This window comes from Centroberyx affinis, unplaced genomic scaffold (genome assembly GCF_046629955.1).
Source record: "Centroberyx affinis isolate AG114_WGS23_722 - 3 ecotype Tasmania unplaced genomic scaffold, CSIRO-AGI_Caff_v1 ptg003264l_1, whole genome shotgun sequence".
Taxonomy (NCBI): Eukaryota; Metazoa; Chordata; class Actinopteri; order Beryciformes; family Berycidae; genus Centroberyx; species Centroberyx affinis.
The window spans coordinates 8638-27993 of record NW_027281287.1 but is presented as its reverse complement, the minus strand read 5'-3'; the positions used below and the strand labels follow the sequence as shown (position 1 = coordinate 27993).

General features: G+C 40.8%; 1 protein-coding gene across 1 annotated transcript; it reads left to right on the top strand.

Moving 5' to 3' along the window:
* Nucleotides 1-36: 36 nt before the first annotated feature.
* LOC139660281 (N-terminal EF-hand calcium-binding protein 1-like) lies at nucleotides 37-18937 on the top strand. The gene is made up of 12 exons (XM_071538377.1): nucleotides 37-159; nucleotides 3935-3959; nucleotides 9649-9757; nucleotides 10905-10930; nucleotides 11264-11361; nucleotides 15068-15326; nucleotides 15550-15629; nucleotides 17406-17459; nucleotides 17763-17875; nucleotides 18040-18117; nucleotides 18283-18374; nucleotides 18909-18937. Exons 1-12 carry the CDS (start codon nucleotides 37-39, stop codon nucleotides 18935-18937), a joined length of 1086 nt encoding a protein of 361 aa, XP_071394478.1.
* The last annotated feature ends 419 nt before the right edge of the window (nucleotides 18938-19356 follow it).

Below are 19356 nucleotides of genomic sequence, written 5' to 3'. Positions count from 1 at the left end.
AAAGGCAGAAATTGCATCGAAAATAAGAGTGTGAAAATGTTGGCCTGCACAGAGATGATTACCATGTGTCTTCAGTCTGCCAAGCACGAGCACTTGAGAAAGCAGCAGGCGCTTGAGCAGAACCAAAATCAAAACCAAGGCATCTCTATTTTTCAGGATGTAAGTACACCTTCGTTTTGTGTGTTTAAGTGGCATCATGACTCCTAGAATTACCCAGCAGCACTGCTTATTAATTACCTTATTAAAATAATTATTATTCCTTATTATTGCTTTTGTGCATGATTGTTCCAAGCCATAATTAGACATGTTTAGCTTATGTCCACCTCCTTGGGGGGGTCGTCAAATGTAGACTAAAAATAGACTATGCCGTACGGGCAATGCATTGTCCTTCAGTCTTTATGAATGGTTCATACGGAGTTAATGCACGTCAGCTTCCCATCCATATGTGCTGAATTTACTGCTAGCCTATTACGTAAGAAAGGTGAGAGGGCTTGTCCATTAGTGCGTGACTAACACAGAAGATGCCTTAACGCAATATTCCTTACATAGGGAATGCACTGGATCCTAATGTTTTGATGTAAATTTCCATTCAACCTGCAAAACATTAAGATTTTGTTGTTATATTTTGGCTGTATATCAATTTTCATATGGTAATGAGGGTCATGACATTGGTTGTCCCTAGATCAAATGCATAGAGTGTTTCTTTAACAGGTCTTTTATCATTATATTGTATGATTTTTTTCATATTAGTCATAGCCCCTGTCTTCGTCCAGTTAGAAAATAGAAACACCTATAAAAAGAAAAATAGAAACATCTTAAATTTTCAATCATTTAATCAGGATTTTGCTTGCACAGCTCACTGTGGGTTGGATTTACATGCACAGCAAGAAATGCTCCCCTACTCCAGGTACTTAGATTCAGTACAGTTAGTTTTCTTTTCAGTATGAATAATTTACTCTGATTCGTAAATCCCCTCCATATAAAACCAGTTCCAGCCATTCTTTAGGCTTTCAATGGGACAATACTGTGTGTGCATGCAATATTGTATTTTTTTAGGAATTATTGCCCTCTTTTGCCATTTTTATTTCATGTTTGGAGCCTATGTGGCTGCATCGCCTCTGATTCACTGAGGATACTCCAGAAAACACCAGACAATGTGTCAGCAGCATCATTTATTTTCCTTAGACTTCCTCACAACTGACTGTAAATAAAATTCCACCAATTTCCTCGAGGCAGATTATTGGCCAGCAAAGGGAACATTAGACTGCAGCAAGTGCACATTTGGCTTAAATGCAGTTAGCGTCCATTCTCTGACTCCAGCCCAATATGCTGCATAATCTCCAAACTGGCATCCCTTCATGGAACCTATTACAGCGGCTAATGGATGACATAAAAGCTGCATAAATGAAGTTTGTATGCGCAATACAGTACATTATCCGTCTTTGCTGCCATAACCTATTTTTCCCCTTTTCGAGCTAGAAAGAGCATTTTGAATCTAAATCTCCCACAGTTTGGCAGAACAAAATGACACATGTTGTCATTTCTTAATCCACATATATGAACCTGGGCCCTCCTCATGCCTGGTTACACTGATTCCTTCCCCTTCTCCATTCGTCGTCATTCTTCCGCCTTCCCACCAATTAAATCATGCTGGTGCACACTCTCACATTTGCACAGTATTTTACAGAGAATTGAGCCTAATTTATGCTTGTCTTCCTCTCCATGGGCTCATTACAGCTTAGTTAGACTTGCTGTAAGCTTTTTTGTTTAACCAGTATGTTTCTCTCTCTCTTTCTCTCTTTCTCTCACTCTCTCTATCTTTGGGAAAAGGCTTAGTCTCTCTGTTTATGTAATTAAACAGGTTGCAGGACTTATTGTCTGGTTTAATAGGTTCACAATTCTACCAAAGCTGTTGGCGCTGTGTGTACAAATCTACTTTACCGTCTCTGAGACGTTTCTCGGTGCTCTTACTGAGATAATAATTTGCCTTGAGGTGATGATGGGAAAGAGCGATGAGTACTTTGAACATAGCTGAGATACTCTGCTGTAGGAAGTAGCCCCAGATGTTCCAATAGCTTGTTTACTCTTCCTGCTGTAGTTCTTATCAGGTTCGATAGGACTCAGCGTGACATGTTAGCAGGCCCCAGGGATTGACTGAGGCGGAAATTACAACTGCACAGCGCATCCATGTAGCTAATCCTGCTTTCAGGATGTCTTCATCAGTGCTGCCTGATGACAACACCTCCATCATCTCCACCACCCTCCCACTTAACAGCACAATGGATGAATAAAGGCCAGTAAATCTCCTCCTTCAGGCTCCCTCAGAGCCCGTGTTTATTACCCTCAATTTGTTTCCCTCATTTTATGGAACGCTTCCCTGCAGGCTTCCTCTGAGGCGTCTCAGGCAGGATGCTGACACCAGCACTTCTGCGGTTTTAGGGAGAATTGACGATGATAGCACCTTGAAGGTACTTGAGCATGGCGGCCTCCAGGTTTCATGGGATCACCTGTACCGCAGTGTGAAGCGTCCGAAAGTCATAATTCCCGCTGGTCAGTTAAAAGATGTCAAGTGTATTCTGGCATGGGTCAGGAGGACTGAATGTTTCCCACTTCCTAGAGCAGTGATTCTTAACCTTTTTCATATCAAGGACCCTAATTTAGTACACATTAGGGCTGCAGACCCATATTTGATACGATTTTGTCTGCCGGACCCAAATCTGAGAGTATTTTTATTAGATATGTTTTTGTCCAGAATTCTGTGTTGTAGGTAGAGAGATAACAGTGAAACTATGATCAAAATAGTCACTCTTCTACATTCTCTAATTGTGTTAACTGCATCAGTTTGCTGAGGACCCCCTGGAAGCCACTCAAGGCCCCCTGGTGGTCCCAGACTTGCATTGATGTCCTAGAGGACTTCAATGCAATCATCTTTGTTATTCTGTCCGATTGTTCTTTGAAATGCTGTTATTCAGGCTCACCATGGGCTGCTGTCTCCAGTCCAGATCTGACTTGAATGAAGGTGTGATGTTTTAAAATGGGATGCTAGCAGAGCTTTCACACCCCAGTGTACTCGAAAGGTGACAGCTATGGATCTGAGTGCAACGCTCCGCTCTGATAACACAGTGACTCAGCCAGCCATTGGACTCTCTCTGGGACTGATTGGGTGCACACACTGTGTTTTTAAGTGAAATGGTGGTGAGGTGAATGAGGCGCCCAGCTCTTCTCCCACACAATACCTCACACTCTGCAAACCGACCTGACTGCTTTGGTCACACAATGATGATAATGATGATTGTATTGCTATGATTAAACCATGACTTAACACAAAAAACCATTGATTCATGCTTTGGCAAATTTCACACAAACCATGGGCAACAATCGTAAAGCAGAATGATCTTTTTTATGTCCTCTGCCTAGAAAGGGAAAAAAGAGAGAAAGATAGAAGCTATCGTTCCAATCACCAACTTTCCCTCCCCGAGCTCCTTGGCTGGCAAACATAAATGTCAGCGTTTCATTTCCTGGGGAGATGTCGTATCTCGTGGTTATTGAAATGCGGAAATTACAGCTCCTCTTAAATGTTCTGCTGTGTACAAAAAGGCAGCAAAATGCCAAAAACATTCATTCATTCAGATGGATTGCCCCACATTTGTGGTTTTATAAAGGTTAGGGAGGCTTCTGGGTTGGCGTGCGTCACTGCTTCTCCCTTATCCTCCCCTTTTTTGTCTGAGAGTCTCATTTTTTTTTATCTCTGACGACTATCTGGCTTCATTCTATCCTCTATGTCACGACACAGATTCCCTCACATCAAGATATTTTTTCGTAATTGCTCAAAACTTTAACATTGCTGATGTTTGATTTAATATTCTGCAAGTGTTTTTTGTCATTTATGCAAGTGAACTAATCCTAAACGCGATCTTCTTTTGTCTCGTTTCAGATATTCCGCCGGGCAGACAAAAACGGTGAGTAAACAAAATATGCAGCTAATTGGATTATACAGCTAATTAGAATTCAATCAGAATCTCTTTGAAGGAGTTGTTGAGATGCGCAGAGATGAGATGCACCAGTTAAAAGCAGGCACAACTCATTCAGATAGACATTTCATTATCTGAGGGGATTCATGCAGACTGTATGAAAAAGTTATTATTCAACATTATCTCTCAGTTTTGTAAAGATCCTTGTTGAGATAGAGGACAGAGGATCTTCACATAAATAACCAAGGTCCATTACAACAGCATCTCTCTGGCTCTCTGATATAACTACATTATGACAAAATGAACTCAGTCACTCTCCATGCCTTGCTCAGCTCAATTAAATCCAATATTTAGGTCAAAAAAGAGAGGTTGGCCTTTATGGATACTATTGATCCCCACAAGGTTTACATTTACAACACAATTTACAAGAATTTAAACATTTTTATTTACAACACTGCATGTAATCCTCCCCAAATCTCCTGGGGAAACACGGGAGCATTCAGCTCTGGGAAGTAGTGCTGACAAACAGGCATTTGTATTTGCTCTTAATTTTTTATTCATGTATTGCATCCACAGTGTAATGGAATGTAAAACGCGATAAGGACGGTGATTAATACATGAGGTGTGTCTATGAGTGCGGGATGGTTTCCTCAGGAGTACAGTGAATATGGGTTACATAAGAGCAATATTAATGATGCCTACGTGGGCAGAGGTTGTTTAAGGTGGCTTGGGGTTTTCACTGAGTTATTTGGATGTGAAAACCCTTTGGTTCAATGCAACCATTAAAAGATGCTTTTTCTTTGGAGCCGCTGTGAAGAAAATGTAGAAGATAGAGGGGATTCATGGATTCTTCTCACCTCAAGTTGCGTCTCTTTTCAGGGGATTAATTTTTGAATCAGTAGAAAAACATAATGGCTGAAAGGCTGTATCTTCAAGAAAGCGCCACAAGGACGGGCAACATACCAGCTGTGACTAAGGCTATTTTATTAGATATAGAAGATGACTGCATTTCAACAAGCAGGGCATTCATATCACGAATGCTATCATGCTGTTCTTTATTACAAGCTTTTTAGTAAAGCCTCAAGTAACTGATCCAGATTTTTTTTTTTTTCTCTCTCCACCCCCCCACACACACACGCACACAAAAACATCAAAGCTTTTTTTATTTTTTACTCTTTGTAGCAACAAAAAAAGAAGATAAAAAGAGGGAAGAGAAGTCTAATGCATGTTTGTGGTAGTTATCTTCAGTGTGCAGCAAAGCCCTCCGCGGTTCTCGACTGGCTCACTGAGTCGTGCGCCCTGGAGAAACCAGCCTCCTTCCAAGCAACAGTGAGTGGGCTGCCGTGATCCGCCTCGAGCTCTGCAGATTTACCACATAATGAGAGCTGGCCACTTGCCACGACACTCTATCCCTCTATGCTACTGTAATGAGGAATTTACATTTTCTTAAAAGCACAATTGTATGAGTACAAGGATATGAAGTAGGAGATACTGTAAGCTTTCACCCGCCGGCCTCCCGCCATCTGTAATACATTTACGTTGCTGCAAACTACATTAAGAGCTGTGGGCTACACTGGGGTCCTGTGGCTCACATGTAATGAGATGAAACTGATCAAGCGTGGTTAATGATTATAGTATTTTTCACTGCAACTTTGATTCATCATCAGGAAAACGCTTACTCGCACGCAAGCAAGACACAGGGTAAATCAGCAAGCAGATTTTGTCTTTTGAAATAAATGATCTTCAATCGGAGAGCGATGCATTTGAAGTGTTAAGTGTGATAGAGGGGTCAGGGATTTCCCTTAGAAGGACTTTTCATAAGAGCGTCTTGACTTGAGCTGAATTCTTAATACAAGCAATGGGCTGAAAAATGATTTGCCAAGGCCATTGACCGCAAGAAAAATCCAATCCAAGCATTACATTAACTCTATTACTGTTCTTTACTTATTTATTTTATATATCGTCACTGGCATTTCACTGGTACTGGCATGAAACATTGAAGATGAAGAAAATGATCATGTTTAAAAAAAATATGATTTGAGGAGGCAAGTGATATCTGAGTGGGTGAAGGGTTTGAAGTTTGTTTACTTGCAGTCATTTAATAAATATTGTATTCAGTACTGCAGCAGAGTTATTTGGAGTGGATTGTAGTCTACAGCAGAAATCTCATAGGATGCACTGAGGTACAAAGAGAGTATGTGAAAATAATAAATCAATAGTTTAATGATGTTTTTGAGACGCAGACATATAGCTGTAATTTCAGGCTAAAACCCTTTGGCAACATATTGAAAATGATTCCATAATTTAATTGGTCCAAGGATTTTTGGCACCTGGAAATGAGAGTGCCATGTACAAAAAGTGGTGCCATTTTTAAACTGTAAATACAGTAGTGAGAAACACAAATTCAAGTTGAAGCCTCAATTCACTTTGCTCTTTCAAAAGAACAATTCAAAAGAAAGAAAGACCCATCCAATGTTTTACCTTCCAAAGAGATTTTAGTGCATGTGCAAATAGTCATATATTTTTGATTCAACAAACAAATATATCAGAAATATTTTTTTTCTGGGTTGATGTTTTTTTTTTTTATTTATACACAATGCATGTTTATCCGATTGAACTGGAACGACACACACAAGCAGTCTGATCATGCTATTGTTATGTATTACGTATTCTCTTGAAACCATTGCATTGGTGGACCGTATGAATTATTGATAGCGCTGCATTGGTCTGGACTCCATTTTCGACTTTAGGATACCCTGAAGAAAAAGAGTTCCTTGAAAGATACTGACTTAATAATGCTGAGACACGGACGGCTTTTATTTAGGTCACATTTACAACTGCAGATTTATTCAGTCTGAAGTGAGAGAATAGCAAGTAAGCTCTGTTGCATCTGTCCTGAAGAAACGGTTTATCATCAATCTGAACGGCACTTTAAATTCCCCAACAGGGGTGCTGTATTGACTTGTCAGTCACAAAGCGTCTGGATCGATGGTCGCTAAATCTGCATCCTGTAATTAAAACTCTGTCTGAGAGCTGAATGTTGACCATGGTGACAGGCTCTTTTCCTCATGCAGGAAATCAGAATCACTTCATCCAGCAAGTAGAATAAATGCATATGATTTAGTTTTATGGCATATTGACTATTCATGTTCTAACATTACATACTGACACATGGTGAAAGGATAATGCAACACCTCACCAAGTGCAAAGGTAGTAGACAGTATATGCCACTCTATATTTATATATTCAACATCCAGTATCTGTGTGCACCGAAGCAGAATGGCATACACTGTGGTTGCAGCTGTAGAGGAGATGTAGCTAGAGTTGAGTTGTGCATTGATCCACTGTACCATGAGCTAGTTACACTGAATTGGATAAAATCAAGTGTGAAATGCATTATGAGCATCATAGAACATAGACATTAATTCATGGAGCTGAAAAGTGTCACGATGCACAAAGTTATACCAGGTAATCTACAACAATCAGGCAGCCTGCGTCACTTCAGAGTGTGAAACCTGAAGCTGATGACTCTCAAAACTGTTGAGATGCTCATCAGACAGATTCCCTTCAAGATAAGTGGCTCGAAGTTAAAATATGAAAATCACCAGAATTGGAGTTACAAAGTTTTCACCCGACAACGATGATGTAGCGTGATATGTGTAGTTTGCTATCAACAGGATATTTTATAATGTCATTTTACACTTATGAGGTCACCAGTCCTGGTACCATGTGTCAGTTTACTGTGACACCATGTGAGTTGTGATATGTCTCTGCACCAATGCCAGAAAGGCAAACTGGCTAGATCCAGAATCCAAAGGGTTCCTCCATTGCTGCCCCTCTCTTTGAGAAACAATGAATGTTTGCATAATGTGCAATCTGAACTACACTGTAAGTTATTATATTCGGGTGTGTAATTGGGTGTGAAACAAAAACAAAGCAACTATGATAGAGAAGAAGACTGGGGAAGTGAGTCAAAAGCACAACAGATTGTGTTTACTCCCAGCATTATGCGGAACGAGGCACAGTCGGCAGTGCGGGGAAGTTTGAGGAAAGAGTTATGGCTCTCTGTCTACTCCATTAGCTTCTCCATCCAGCTGGACTACAACATAACCAGACCGCAGTAAACAACAAAGTGTGTCATTTTGAGGCCGTGATCCTTATGTTATGATCAGTGGCTTGTAGACAAAGTAACTTTAAAACAGTGCTGAACACTCTTCAGCGCTGGCAATGCTTGGATGTCACTTTTTGCCCAAAATCTGAAGCAAATCGCATGAAATTGATCATTTTATAAATAAGCCTTTGCTGCAAATGCATCTTATCCAGAGCCGCCCACTTTGTAAGATGGCATCGAGTCAAAATTGTTCTTACAAACTTAACAGATGATATGATTCACTGTTGGCTCAGGCCTATCAGTCTGAGCTGTGTTTGCCTGGCGGGGATCTCGGAGCTGCGTCTCAAAGGGTTTCAGTGCTCGCAGAGCAAAGCAGGAGAGATCGGAGTGAGATCTCATTATCGTCCAAAGACAGCCTGTTAGTGAGCTCTGACTACTCAAACCAGCCCTCAATCCCTGCTCCCAATTTCCCCGGGACCCTACGGGCCGGTAGCTCACAGCCCCAGACGCTGCTTATCAGAGGCGTGCTGTGCTTACCTTCAGCAGACATGCTCACATGGCTTCAGGTTTATCTTCTGAGCTGCTGTAGACTGCAGAATGGCTATGGAATGACTGCAGTTTGGTCTAATGGGAGCTGCATTTTTGTGATAATTCTGAAATTGTTATTGGAGAAATGAAATGTACACACAGAAAAATAAAGGTGCGAACTGGAACCGAAAATGGTTCTTTGGAGTGATGCCATGGAAGAACCATTTCTGGTTCCACAAAGAACCTTTCAGACCAAGGTTCTTTAAAGACTTATTTCTGCACTCCTTTGTTTAGACACCTGCACTGTATTTTTGTTTATCTGCCCTTGTTTAGCCTCATTTGCAATTGCACTATATATACTATGCAGCGGTTTGGTTATTTTCCACATTTAGGCCATCACCCACCATCTAATAGCTAAGAATTAAGAACCTTTACTTGAAAGGTTCTTTGGGGAACCAGAAATGGTTCTCCTATGGCATCACTCCGAAGAACCATTTCCGGTTCCAGTTTGCATCTTCATTTTTCTTTGTGTAGGGGAAATTGAAACAGTGGGTAAATTATTTTGTAGCATCAGTTCTCAGTAGTGAGGAAATGAGTCCAAGTCATCCTAATAGAAATAGGATTTCATATTAAAAATATATTTTGTGCACAGTTGTAGGTAATTGTTTAGTGCAAAAGAGCAAAAATTGGATTTTCAGATGTATCGCATCATTAAACAATCACTCTATTGAATTCATGGAGCTAGATGAGAAAGACGTCTAAGTATAGTATATCGCCCAGATAAAGTTTCATCCTTGACAGAAGTTTTAATGCTGAATAAAAAAAGACTTTGGGACTATGTTGATTGAGGTGAAATATTTTTAATTTGCAGCAGCACCTTTGAGCTTATCACTGGAATTAATTTGGTGTGTGAATTCAACAGCTGAGAGCCAACTTGTTCCATTACCTTTAGTACTGGGCAATCACAGCAGTCCTAAACCCTCTTTAAAGCTCAGTGAGGTGTAATTTTCTCGGGTCTGTCTCCCTCCCCCCTCTCAGACGATGGGAAGCTGTCCTTGGAGGAGTTCCAGTCGTATTTCGCTGATGGTATCCTCACCGAAGAGCAGATGCAGGAGCTGTATTACTCCATTGACAGGAAGCAGACTGAGTAAGCTCATCTGCCTTTGGGACGTCCTCCAACTCTGCTGCCATCTGTAGCCCCTCCTGCTCTCCCTGCCTGGCTGGGAGAAGTCTATACTTCACTTCAAAGGAGACGTGTTAATATTTTATAGAGAGCCTTGAATCTGGAGCGAAAACCCTGAGTTCTTACCAGGAGAGTTAGCAGCAGTCTGTTTGCTCAGTGATGAGCCCAAATAAGATTTAGAAATATGTAAACATATGTCACTGCCACCGGCTTACAGTTAAACTTGAAAACCATTTGTTAATTAATAATATAATAATATAGTAATAATACCCAAGAGGATGATCTGTAGTGTGACTATGGGCAACTACTCAACTGGTATGAGGCGTCACTATGTGCCGTTGTGCCATTACTGAAATACCCATAATCACACTAAAGATCATCCTCTCAGGTGATATAGGTGTTATACAATGGTTACCTACATACCTGTTCTAACTGAAAAGTTTTCTTAGAATTAATATAAATACAAGTAAATAATAATAATTTAAAAAAAAAGGAGAAAACTAGAAAATCTGCTAACTAGCTCTCTGGTTACCTGGAGCGTTCCATGTTATGACATAACAACTAATAAAACGCTACCAGCTGTGCATTATGGGAATTATCAGCACGGTTTGAACGTGTCTTTGACCAATCAGATTGCTGGTTTTGAAACCAACCACTGTATAAGGTGACAAAAATCACAATAATCAAATCAAATTCAAATATTTTTTTCATCTCCCTAGAGTAAATGTAATCTTAAGTGAATGTACAAATGAATGAAACAACACAAAGGTCCAACATACAATTGTATTTCCTTGATAATTAGACTTCCAGTAGCAAATACATTCATAAAGTGCTTTTAGAAATGGTAATGCTTTTTTCTGGACTAGTCTAGATTAGTAGCAGGCCACTTTCGCTCCAGTTTTTGATTGGCTTGTTTGATAAATGCCAATGTGAAATCTTTGGTAAAAATCCACACCTCCTTGTTTCTATCACATGATAACATAACCACTTCACTCATGGAAATGGCTACCTTTTATAGGTCTTTGATAACAATATTTCAGGCCGCCCTATGCTCTCTGATTCCATTAACATTTCTCTTTCTCTTCTTCCTCTTCCTCATCTTCCCTCTCAGCAACCTAGACACAGACAAACTCTCAGGTAATTTTGTCTGCTTCTTGCATGTTTTTCTTGACTGTGCTATCAACATCTGTCTCAGAACCTTAAGTTGTCCTTTGTGTGTCGCAAAGGCCCCAGGTTTTGTGTTTTTTGCTGCTGTTGTTGGCTTCAGCTGTCTCTTAATGGCCACAATTCAAACCTAAGCATGCCCCAGTCTCTGTGACTCAGTGGATAATTATGGCATTGCCCAAAGTACTTTCATTCTAATTATTCCCATCAACTTCAGTATTGGTTTCTGCTGTCAGAGTTAGTTTCTCTGCTCTCTCAGTATGCTATCTTGAGGCACAAAGTCTTGACACCATCTTCCTCCACCAGAATACTTCACTCCACACCTGGGAGAATACGTCAACGTCTTGTCCGCTCTGGAGAAGCTGAACGTCGCCATCTTGAAGGCCATGGACAAAACTAAAGAGGTGGGTGGCCACGACTCTCACCTTTATACCATCTGATGTCTTTAACCTTTGCACATTCCTGATGCCAAGCTGCTGTTGTTAAATTTTGGATGTCAGGAAAGAATTTAAATGTAGAAAGACAACAGCAAGTGATTATCCACTTTAATGGCATTTCTAAGTGTCCCTTATCCCATCCCTAAGGATTCGGGCCGGCTTTTGTTTGTGCCTCAGCTGTCGGTCTGAAACCCTCTCAGAGGCCTTTAGAGATCTCTCAGCTGTGACAGTGATATGAAAGAAAAGGAAAACGGCCCCGCATGACTGGCTTTGCCTGCTCCTGCTCTGGTTCGACTCACTGACACTACATTTTCAAACAAGGGCTCACAGAACTTTACAAGAACCGTGCTCTTATAATGGCCCTCTGCAACAAGAAACTGTGTGTCAGGTTTCCTTGGTATATCAAATATGGTTGGTATATCAAATATGGCAGCTGTTTGAATTTATAACACAGTTGTACAGAGACTAGAGAGGAAGTGTCTTTGCAATCCAAGACATAGAAACGTTATGTTTATGTAATTGGTTTATATTGTCTAGACCTGCGTAGATTGTCTCATTTTCACAGCTGTGCAGAGGTAAAACAAATTAGCATCTACTGGCTGGTGGCTGGATGCCAAGCTGGGTACAAAGCACATGACACTACATTATGCTTCCAAGGTGTTGCTTTTTTGTAGCTGCTAAGGAGCTCATAAGCACTCAAAACACTGATGTTGAAACTCTGTAGAAGCATATTGTAGTGCACAGTGTTTTCACTTTTTTTTTTTTACAATAGCAAAGCTTATCCAGCATGCATTTGACGGACGGTGAGGTGCAGAACGTGGCCAAGTTCAACGGCAACCCAAACAAACACAAAGTTTTCACAATATCCCATTATGGCATGGGCAAACCATCAGGCTCAGATTATGAAACACGTTAATTAGAGCATTGGAAATCCTATTCTGCAGCTCCGCCAAGCAGAACCATACACAGTATATTCCATACATGAGATGTGGCGGGGAGTAAAATGGCCGCCTCTGACACGCACAGCGCATGAAGAGACTGTCTGAAAAGTCGACGAGGCTGTAATCAGATTGTTTTGAGCGCACCGTTGAGATCAACATCAAAGAACTTACGCTAAGGCATAATCAATAGCACAACTCACTCCTCATCGATCTCGCCTAACCCTCCATGTTAAGCCAACTGGCAAATAGTTATTTCTTTTTGGCAGGAGAAGAGAATCAGGTGTGGACTGTGGACTGATAGAGGCTTGGATGTGGATGCAGACTCATAATGATATTGTTTTCCATGATATGCAGTGACTATTTCCTCTTGTTTTAATTGCTGTGCAGGGGTGGGTATTAGTAATTAGAGCTGAACAATTAGTGGAAAAAAAATCGAAATTGCAATATGAACTTATGCAATTCCCAAATTGCAGAGGCTGCAATTAATTGCTTAAGAGAGAGGGGGGCGTCCAAAATGGATTTACAAAGAAGGTGTTTTAGAGCTGCAGGTAATCTTTGGTCCATGAATCAAGTAAAATATTGGTGAAAAACTTTCATCATACTCAAACTGACACTGACAAATATTTTTTTTTAACAAATTACTTTTCTTTAAACAATTCTGAAGTTCTAAAACATGTATGAGAAGAAAAAGATGATATGAATCACAGTTAAAAACGCAATTGCAATATTCTGTCACATAAAAGCAATAAAAAATTTGTCAGTATCTTTCAGCCCTATTAGTAATGATAGTGACGCATTTGCCTACGTCTGTTTGAGTTCCCATGGATATTTTAGCCAATATTTTAGTCTGTACACACATTCAGAGAGAGAGAGAGGGGGAGAGAGAGAGAGAGAGAGAGAGAGTTCAATGAACGTCGGGTGATATGACAGTAACCAGGCTGACAAAAGCCCCCCCAGCTGTCCAACTGACCTGACGTCAAACGTCCTCTACACGCAAAACACACTGCCACTTTTCAGCTCCTCTAATCTCGTCCTCTTTTCTATTTCTTTCCCTCCCTCCCTCTCTTTTCGTCCATTTTCGTTTTATTCTCCCAGGCCCACTCTTTCTTCTCTTTTTCTCGGCTTTATCACTCTGTACATCCATCTTCTCCGACATTGTCTCCCCACGTCTGTCCCTGTTTCTCTCTCACTCCCTTTCTCTTGATCTTTCTTGCTCTCTATATCGCTCTTACATCTCATGCATTTTTCATGTTGCTATTAGTCAGCCAAAAGGCTCTCTTTGCCCTGACGAGCAGTCGCACCTTTAACCATACTGAGATCAGCCTTGCTTGCTTGATTCATGCCTTCACCTCAGCTATTGTTAAATCAAAGACAAAACTGATCCTAGAGCAGAGTCCATCAGCACTCATCTTTATGGATATAGGCAAAAATATGGGCAACACTTTGACATGAACTCACTTTTACATGAACATGAACTTTTAGGTTTATAACGCTTTAATAATGCTTTGAAACAGAACAGGAACAGGAAAATTGATTTATCCATGAAGGAAATAACAGACTATAATGTATTTTCTGCGTTGCTGTAGCGCCCCGAGATAAAAAAGAATATATCAGCTGTGGTGTTGCAGCTCTTCTGTCTTGAAGAGAAAGGGAGGAGGAATGAGAAACAGACTAAGGTTCATTACTCATGAAGTGCAGCGTGTGCTGCGGAGAGAGGAGAACACGTAGGCTAGGAACTGGAGGAAGAAAGGATTCCTATAAACCGATCCCACTGGTTGTCATTTTTCAAATCACCCATCCAATATTTCCCGCTGCCAATTTCTCTGAACTCTATTTCATTGCGCCATGGGGTGGGGAGATCCATTTTCCACAAAAAAACAGGAGTGGGCAAAGTTGTTTTCATCTGGAAGAAGACAAGAAAACAACAGCTGCCGTACTGCAGGTTATTGATCCACATCTCACAAAGACTCATTTAGCAGAGCGGTACCAGACATCCATGTATTATGATGATATCATCTTTCCATGTCATTGAACAACATCACCCTGTGTGCGATGCATTCATGAACGTCTGGTAATCTACACAATGACATTCTTGACGTCTCATATAGATGACTGAGGGTGCATGTTTGGAGCGGTTTATTCAAACTGGAGCGTTTACTGCTTTAGTTTGGTTCGTTTGGGCAGGTGAGAACGATGCCATATAATCTCGGGTGGCACCGAGTAACAGAATCCAAACCAGCTACAGGAAACAACCCCAAAACACAAGGTATTATGGGTACAAGGAAACAGATTTTGACATAAGAAAAATTAACCGAGGACAAACCACAGTCTCGACTTATGCTCAGATTCTTAGTGGAAGTTCATTGATTCATGTGTTCATAACTGATATGAACACCAGAGAAGGTAAATTATGGGTAAATTAAGAGTGCAGACAAATCCATCATAGTTAACAAGATGTAATCGGATCTATTTTGACTCCCTCCTCACCTCATCATAAATGAGCTACTTGTCCATGTGACATTTGTTTACAAATCCAGGTTCACTTGTAATTGGTCAGTGTGAACATAAGCGAACCAGTTGCAAAAATGCAACAAAGACCAAAGAAAACTAACTAGAGCTGTGATCACACCCTAACATCCACGGATTAGGCCTGATATTATTCAAGTACATTTGTTTTTCTCCCAATATTTGCATCACGGCTGATTCCATTCCTTCATTTTTTTTCCATCCAGGAGTATCAGGGTTCCTCAGTCCTGGGTCAGTTTGTGACGCGCTTCCTGCTGAGGGAGACCTCCACCCAGCTGCACTCCCTCCAGTCGTCACTAGACTGCGCTATGGAGGCTGTAGATGAGCAGAGCTGCACGGGGCAGAGGATACTGCAGAAGCCCGAGGATCTGCCCATCCAGAGGGTGGCCAAGCGCCCCAGCCGACGCATCCAGAAGAACATGTGTCTCTCCCCGACGGACCCCTACTCCGGCATGCTCACCACAGGTAAACTTTGGGGTTAAAAATATTGTGAGCTCAGCTGAGAACAATAACAGCATGACAAAAGACTCTGAGCGCCGAATGTGATGGAAAAGGGCTTTTGGCTGCCATCAGACTCAGGAGAACACTCACAGAGGTGCATAAAACAACAAAAAAAGCACCACTTTAAAAATACTGCTATCCAGACAGTCTGTGTTGCAATGTGCTGACGTTGTGTTTCCTGGGTCAGGGGTCAGCGTGGAGCCAGACAACCACTGGAGCTCCCAGATCAACCGGCTGCAGCAGCTCATAGACAAACTGGAGTGTGAGGTTCGTATGAAGTTTGGCTGTTTTGGGCAGTTATATATGCCGTTATGTATGTAGATGCCTTAATCCAAAGTTCCTCACTGTAAGTAAGTAAGCAAATCTTTATTTATATAGCTCCTTTCGAAACTGTAAAGTGCAGTTTACAAGAGAGAAAAATAGAAATAGCCAATATAGTCACCTCAAAAACCAAAGAAAGACAAAGTAAGGTGCAAAAGGCTCAAAGGATGGCACAAAATGGAAGAATTTAACCCACAAAAATATATTCGATTTTATTACATGATGCTCGTATAGTGCTCAAGTGCTGTACAAAACTGTGTCAAACATTTCGATCACGTCTTTCTCAGTGTCACAAATAAGAAACTAATGAAACTAATCACTAATGAACTCACTAATAAGAAACTACCAAGACTTAAATAGGCCCCGTTCAAACCCACCTGGTATCTATTGACCCAGATAAGCAGTTCTAATTACAGGAACGGGAAATACATCACAGGACATACAAGCATTAGGTGCGAAGCACCAAAATACTACGAATGCAAAGCAAGACAATGGTATACAATCCACATCTAAGTCAAGAAAACATCCTCAAGAATTACCATCTATGAACAGATAACAATTAAAGAAATCATTGGAAACCTCCTCATTCAACAAATAGGCCTGTAAGTTTTTCGAATAGTAAATCCATTTAAATTCCTCCATTCCTTTGGGTTGAATGAGGAACTACGTTGGTTTCCAATGTGTTCTTTAATTGTTATGCTACAGCAGCCTTACACTGGTATGATAGTGTACTGGTTTTGTTCCAGCTTGGGCCACCCACATGTGCATCCACGGTACTATGTGTCATTATGAATAGAAACGCCTGCCAAAATGTTTCCCTTAAGAGGCAGAGCTGCTCTTTGCAAATATCAGGTTTTCCCCACAGAGGCTCAGTTGCTATAGACAGAAATGTCAAGCAGACCATGTGAGTCCTACTTTCTGTTTGCAGACACACTGAGGTCGCCCTATGGGATCCAGCGTGTTGTCAGATGGGATGATTTGTACAAAAGTGCATAAGGATGTTGAGGCCAAATGTACATGCTGTTCTGCACTACACATACTGAATATCATGCATAAGCTATCAGTCTCTTAATGCATACTGCGCTACACTTGGACACTGAGTAGAGGTTTTATTGATGATGATGATGATGATGAGGCACAGTGGTAGCAAGGACACTTGATACTTCAGATATTGAAGTAAGTGCTGCACCGCAACAGAGAAAATATATTCTACTCTCTCGTTGCCTCTCATGGATAAAATGTTTCCTGGTGTGTTGAATGTCTTGAAATATGATGAAGTGTTACTCATGTTTCTGCCTGTATGTGTGACGATGAGTGCCAGTGGCCTCTGGGCGCTGTACTGGGATTGGTTTCGGCTTTAATTCTGCAATTATTGTAATTTAAAGCAACATTCATATGAAATTTTGGCTGAGCCATTTTCTCAGATTGGAGATTGGAGCTGAGCGAATAATGAGCTAGCCTGCTAACGTGCTAATTATTGCATTTTCTTATCTTCGCCATGCAGAGACAAGAGCATAATAAAACCTCCCTTCTTTTCTCGGGGCTGCACTGGGGCTGTTGGAGGGTTAATACGAATATAGCAACATCTTCCTTGTGAAAGCCAATGCTTTGTGACAGGCTGTAACTAGAGGCCATACTTTTCCTAGATTTGGTTCAGCCAGCTCCGCAATTGGCGCTTGTTCTGCTCATGACTGACTGAAATATTTATGCCTCCATTTTCAGAGTCCACATCTTGAACCTCTCAAAGAGGACACATTAGCGGGCACGTATAAATCGGTGAGTCCGACTTATATAGGCCCTCTCCTATGCTATCATGCTATCATATGTTTCATATGTTGTGGTGTAAGATTGTGTAAAATCTCTGTGTACAGAACAGTTGATGTAAATATAGCAACGTTGCTATTAACTGATGGATCAGACTCAGTGTGGATGCTCCATGAGTTTGTGTGATTTCTGTGTGATATTCTAAACCTGGAAATCACTCACACAAATGCACAGAATATCCAAAAACAAGCCTGATCCATCCCTAAATTTTTTCAAGACACCGTGACTGACAAGTTTTCTCCCCTCCCTCTCCAGAACATTCTCCTGGTCCAGAGACAAATGTCTGTGAAGGAGAGGGACGTGGAGGAGTTTCAACAAGCTCTCAAGATCTACACAGACGCCACCAGCAGCCAGCCAAACAACCTGCAGTACGTCCGCCTCTCTGAGAGCCTGAGAGCCTGAGAGCCTTTGGGTCTCGCTGTAATATGATGCCAGCCACTTCAGATATCTTAAATTCTCCAAAACATATGAGGCTTCCTGTCTCACTCTCCATCTCTCTCTCTCTCTCTCTCTCTCTCTCTCTCTCTATTAGCATGTCAGTCCAGAACCTGCCAGACAGATCATGCTTCATCATGTACGAGTTCTGGCAGGACCGCCTCTCCTGGATGAGGTATTACATATTTACATAATAACAGTTTAAAAACCTTTTATTGTTGAAGCGGAATTTGCTCGGCACACACTGACTGAGCTGTTCACAGACTCTTTCTCCACCGTTATTGGACTTGCAGGGAGGGAACTAGCTGTCCTCATTTGTTTCATCCCTTTCTTCCTTCAGCTACCTGCAGTCGTCCATCAGTAAGACCTTCCAGCGCTGCATTATCGACTCGCTGGAACAGCCGGAGATGGTCTCCACCATGCTGCTCCCAGGTAGGAGCCATGGCACAAAGAGTGTTTTCAGCCTATTGTCACACACAAAAATCTCACACATAGCCCCAGAACTCGCATCAGTCGTGCATAAATCAGTTCAATCAATTTGTTTTCTGTGTGAAACCGTTTTTTCATGTAGTGATAAATACAGCTCAGTGAAATGGTGGGGATGAAAAATATTAGCATGGCCTAAAGCCTAGTGGAAAAATACTGCCATTTTGAAGTTGTTTTATATACTTAGTACAATGAATAGGGCTTTTTAGTATTTAAAAAAACAAGGACTACAATCGAATATGAAATGAACTGAAGACCTTAGTGAAAATAGGCATTGCTTTATGGTTGAAATGTCCTTTTAATATTAATGTGTACTGGAGCTATTCACAATGAATTATAACCTTTAGAGGTTTACTGCTTTTCTAAGGATGAATACTGAATGAAGTTACCTTGCTTCTCTGCCCATAGTCAATATTCATTTGTTTGGCTCGAGCATAGAGCATAAAACATTGATTCTTAATTATTATTTCCCCTTCACAGCTTCTTGGTGGATTATGAACAACAACTGACAGGGGCAACGCTGCTGCTATTCAACACAATAAAAGTAGGAGGAAAAGGAGATTGTATTATTGTTTTTGTTTTTGTTTTTGTTTTGTTTCTAATGGTTTCTTTATCTTCACTTTTTCCTCATGGCATGACCAGGATTGTTTCTGCAACACTGCGCTGTGCTGTTATAAAAAAAAAAAAAAAAAAGAATAACTGACTGCTTAGCTGAATCAGTCAACAGACAAACAAACAAGAATCTTGGAGAGAAATAATTGAGATAATGCAATATTTTTAGTGTTATTGAAATCCGTGCCATTGTTAATTTCACAATATTGGCACATTTCTTACGAATCATTTATTATTTCTGATTTGTAAATAGAAATGCAAGGGAGAAAAAAAAGATATTTGCATGATTTTCTTATTTCTCAGTGCTAGTTTATTT

Coding starts and splice junctions, on each gene's coding strand:
- LOC139660281 (XM_071538377.1), top strand. CDS start 37: ATGTTGGCCTGCACAGAGATGATTACCATGTGTCTTCAGTCTGCCAAG. Junction 17,460..17,762: donor TAGCGGGCACGTATAAATCG/GTGAGTCCGACT, acceptor CTCCCTCTCCAG/AACATTCTCCTGGTCCAGAG. Junction 18,118..18,282: donor GACCGCCTCTCCTGGATGAG/GTATTACATATT, acceptor TTCTTCCTTCAG/CTACCTGCAGTCGTCCATCA.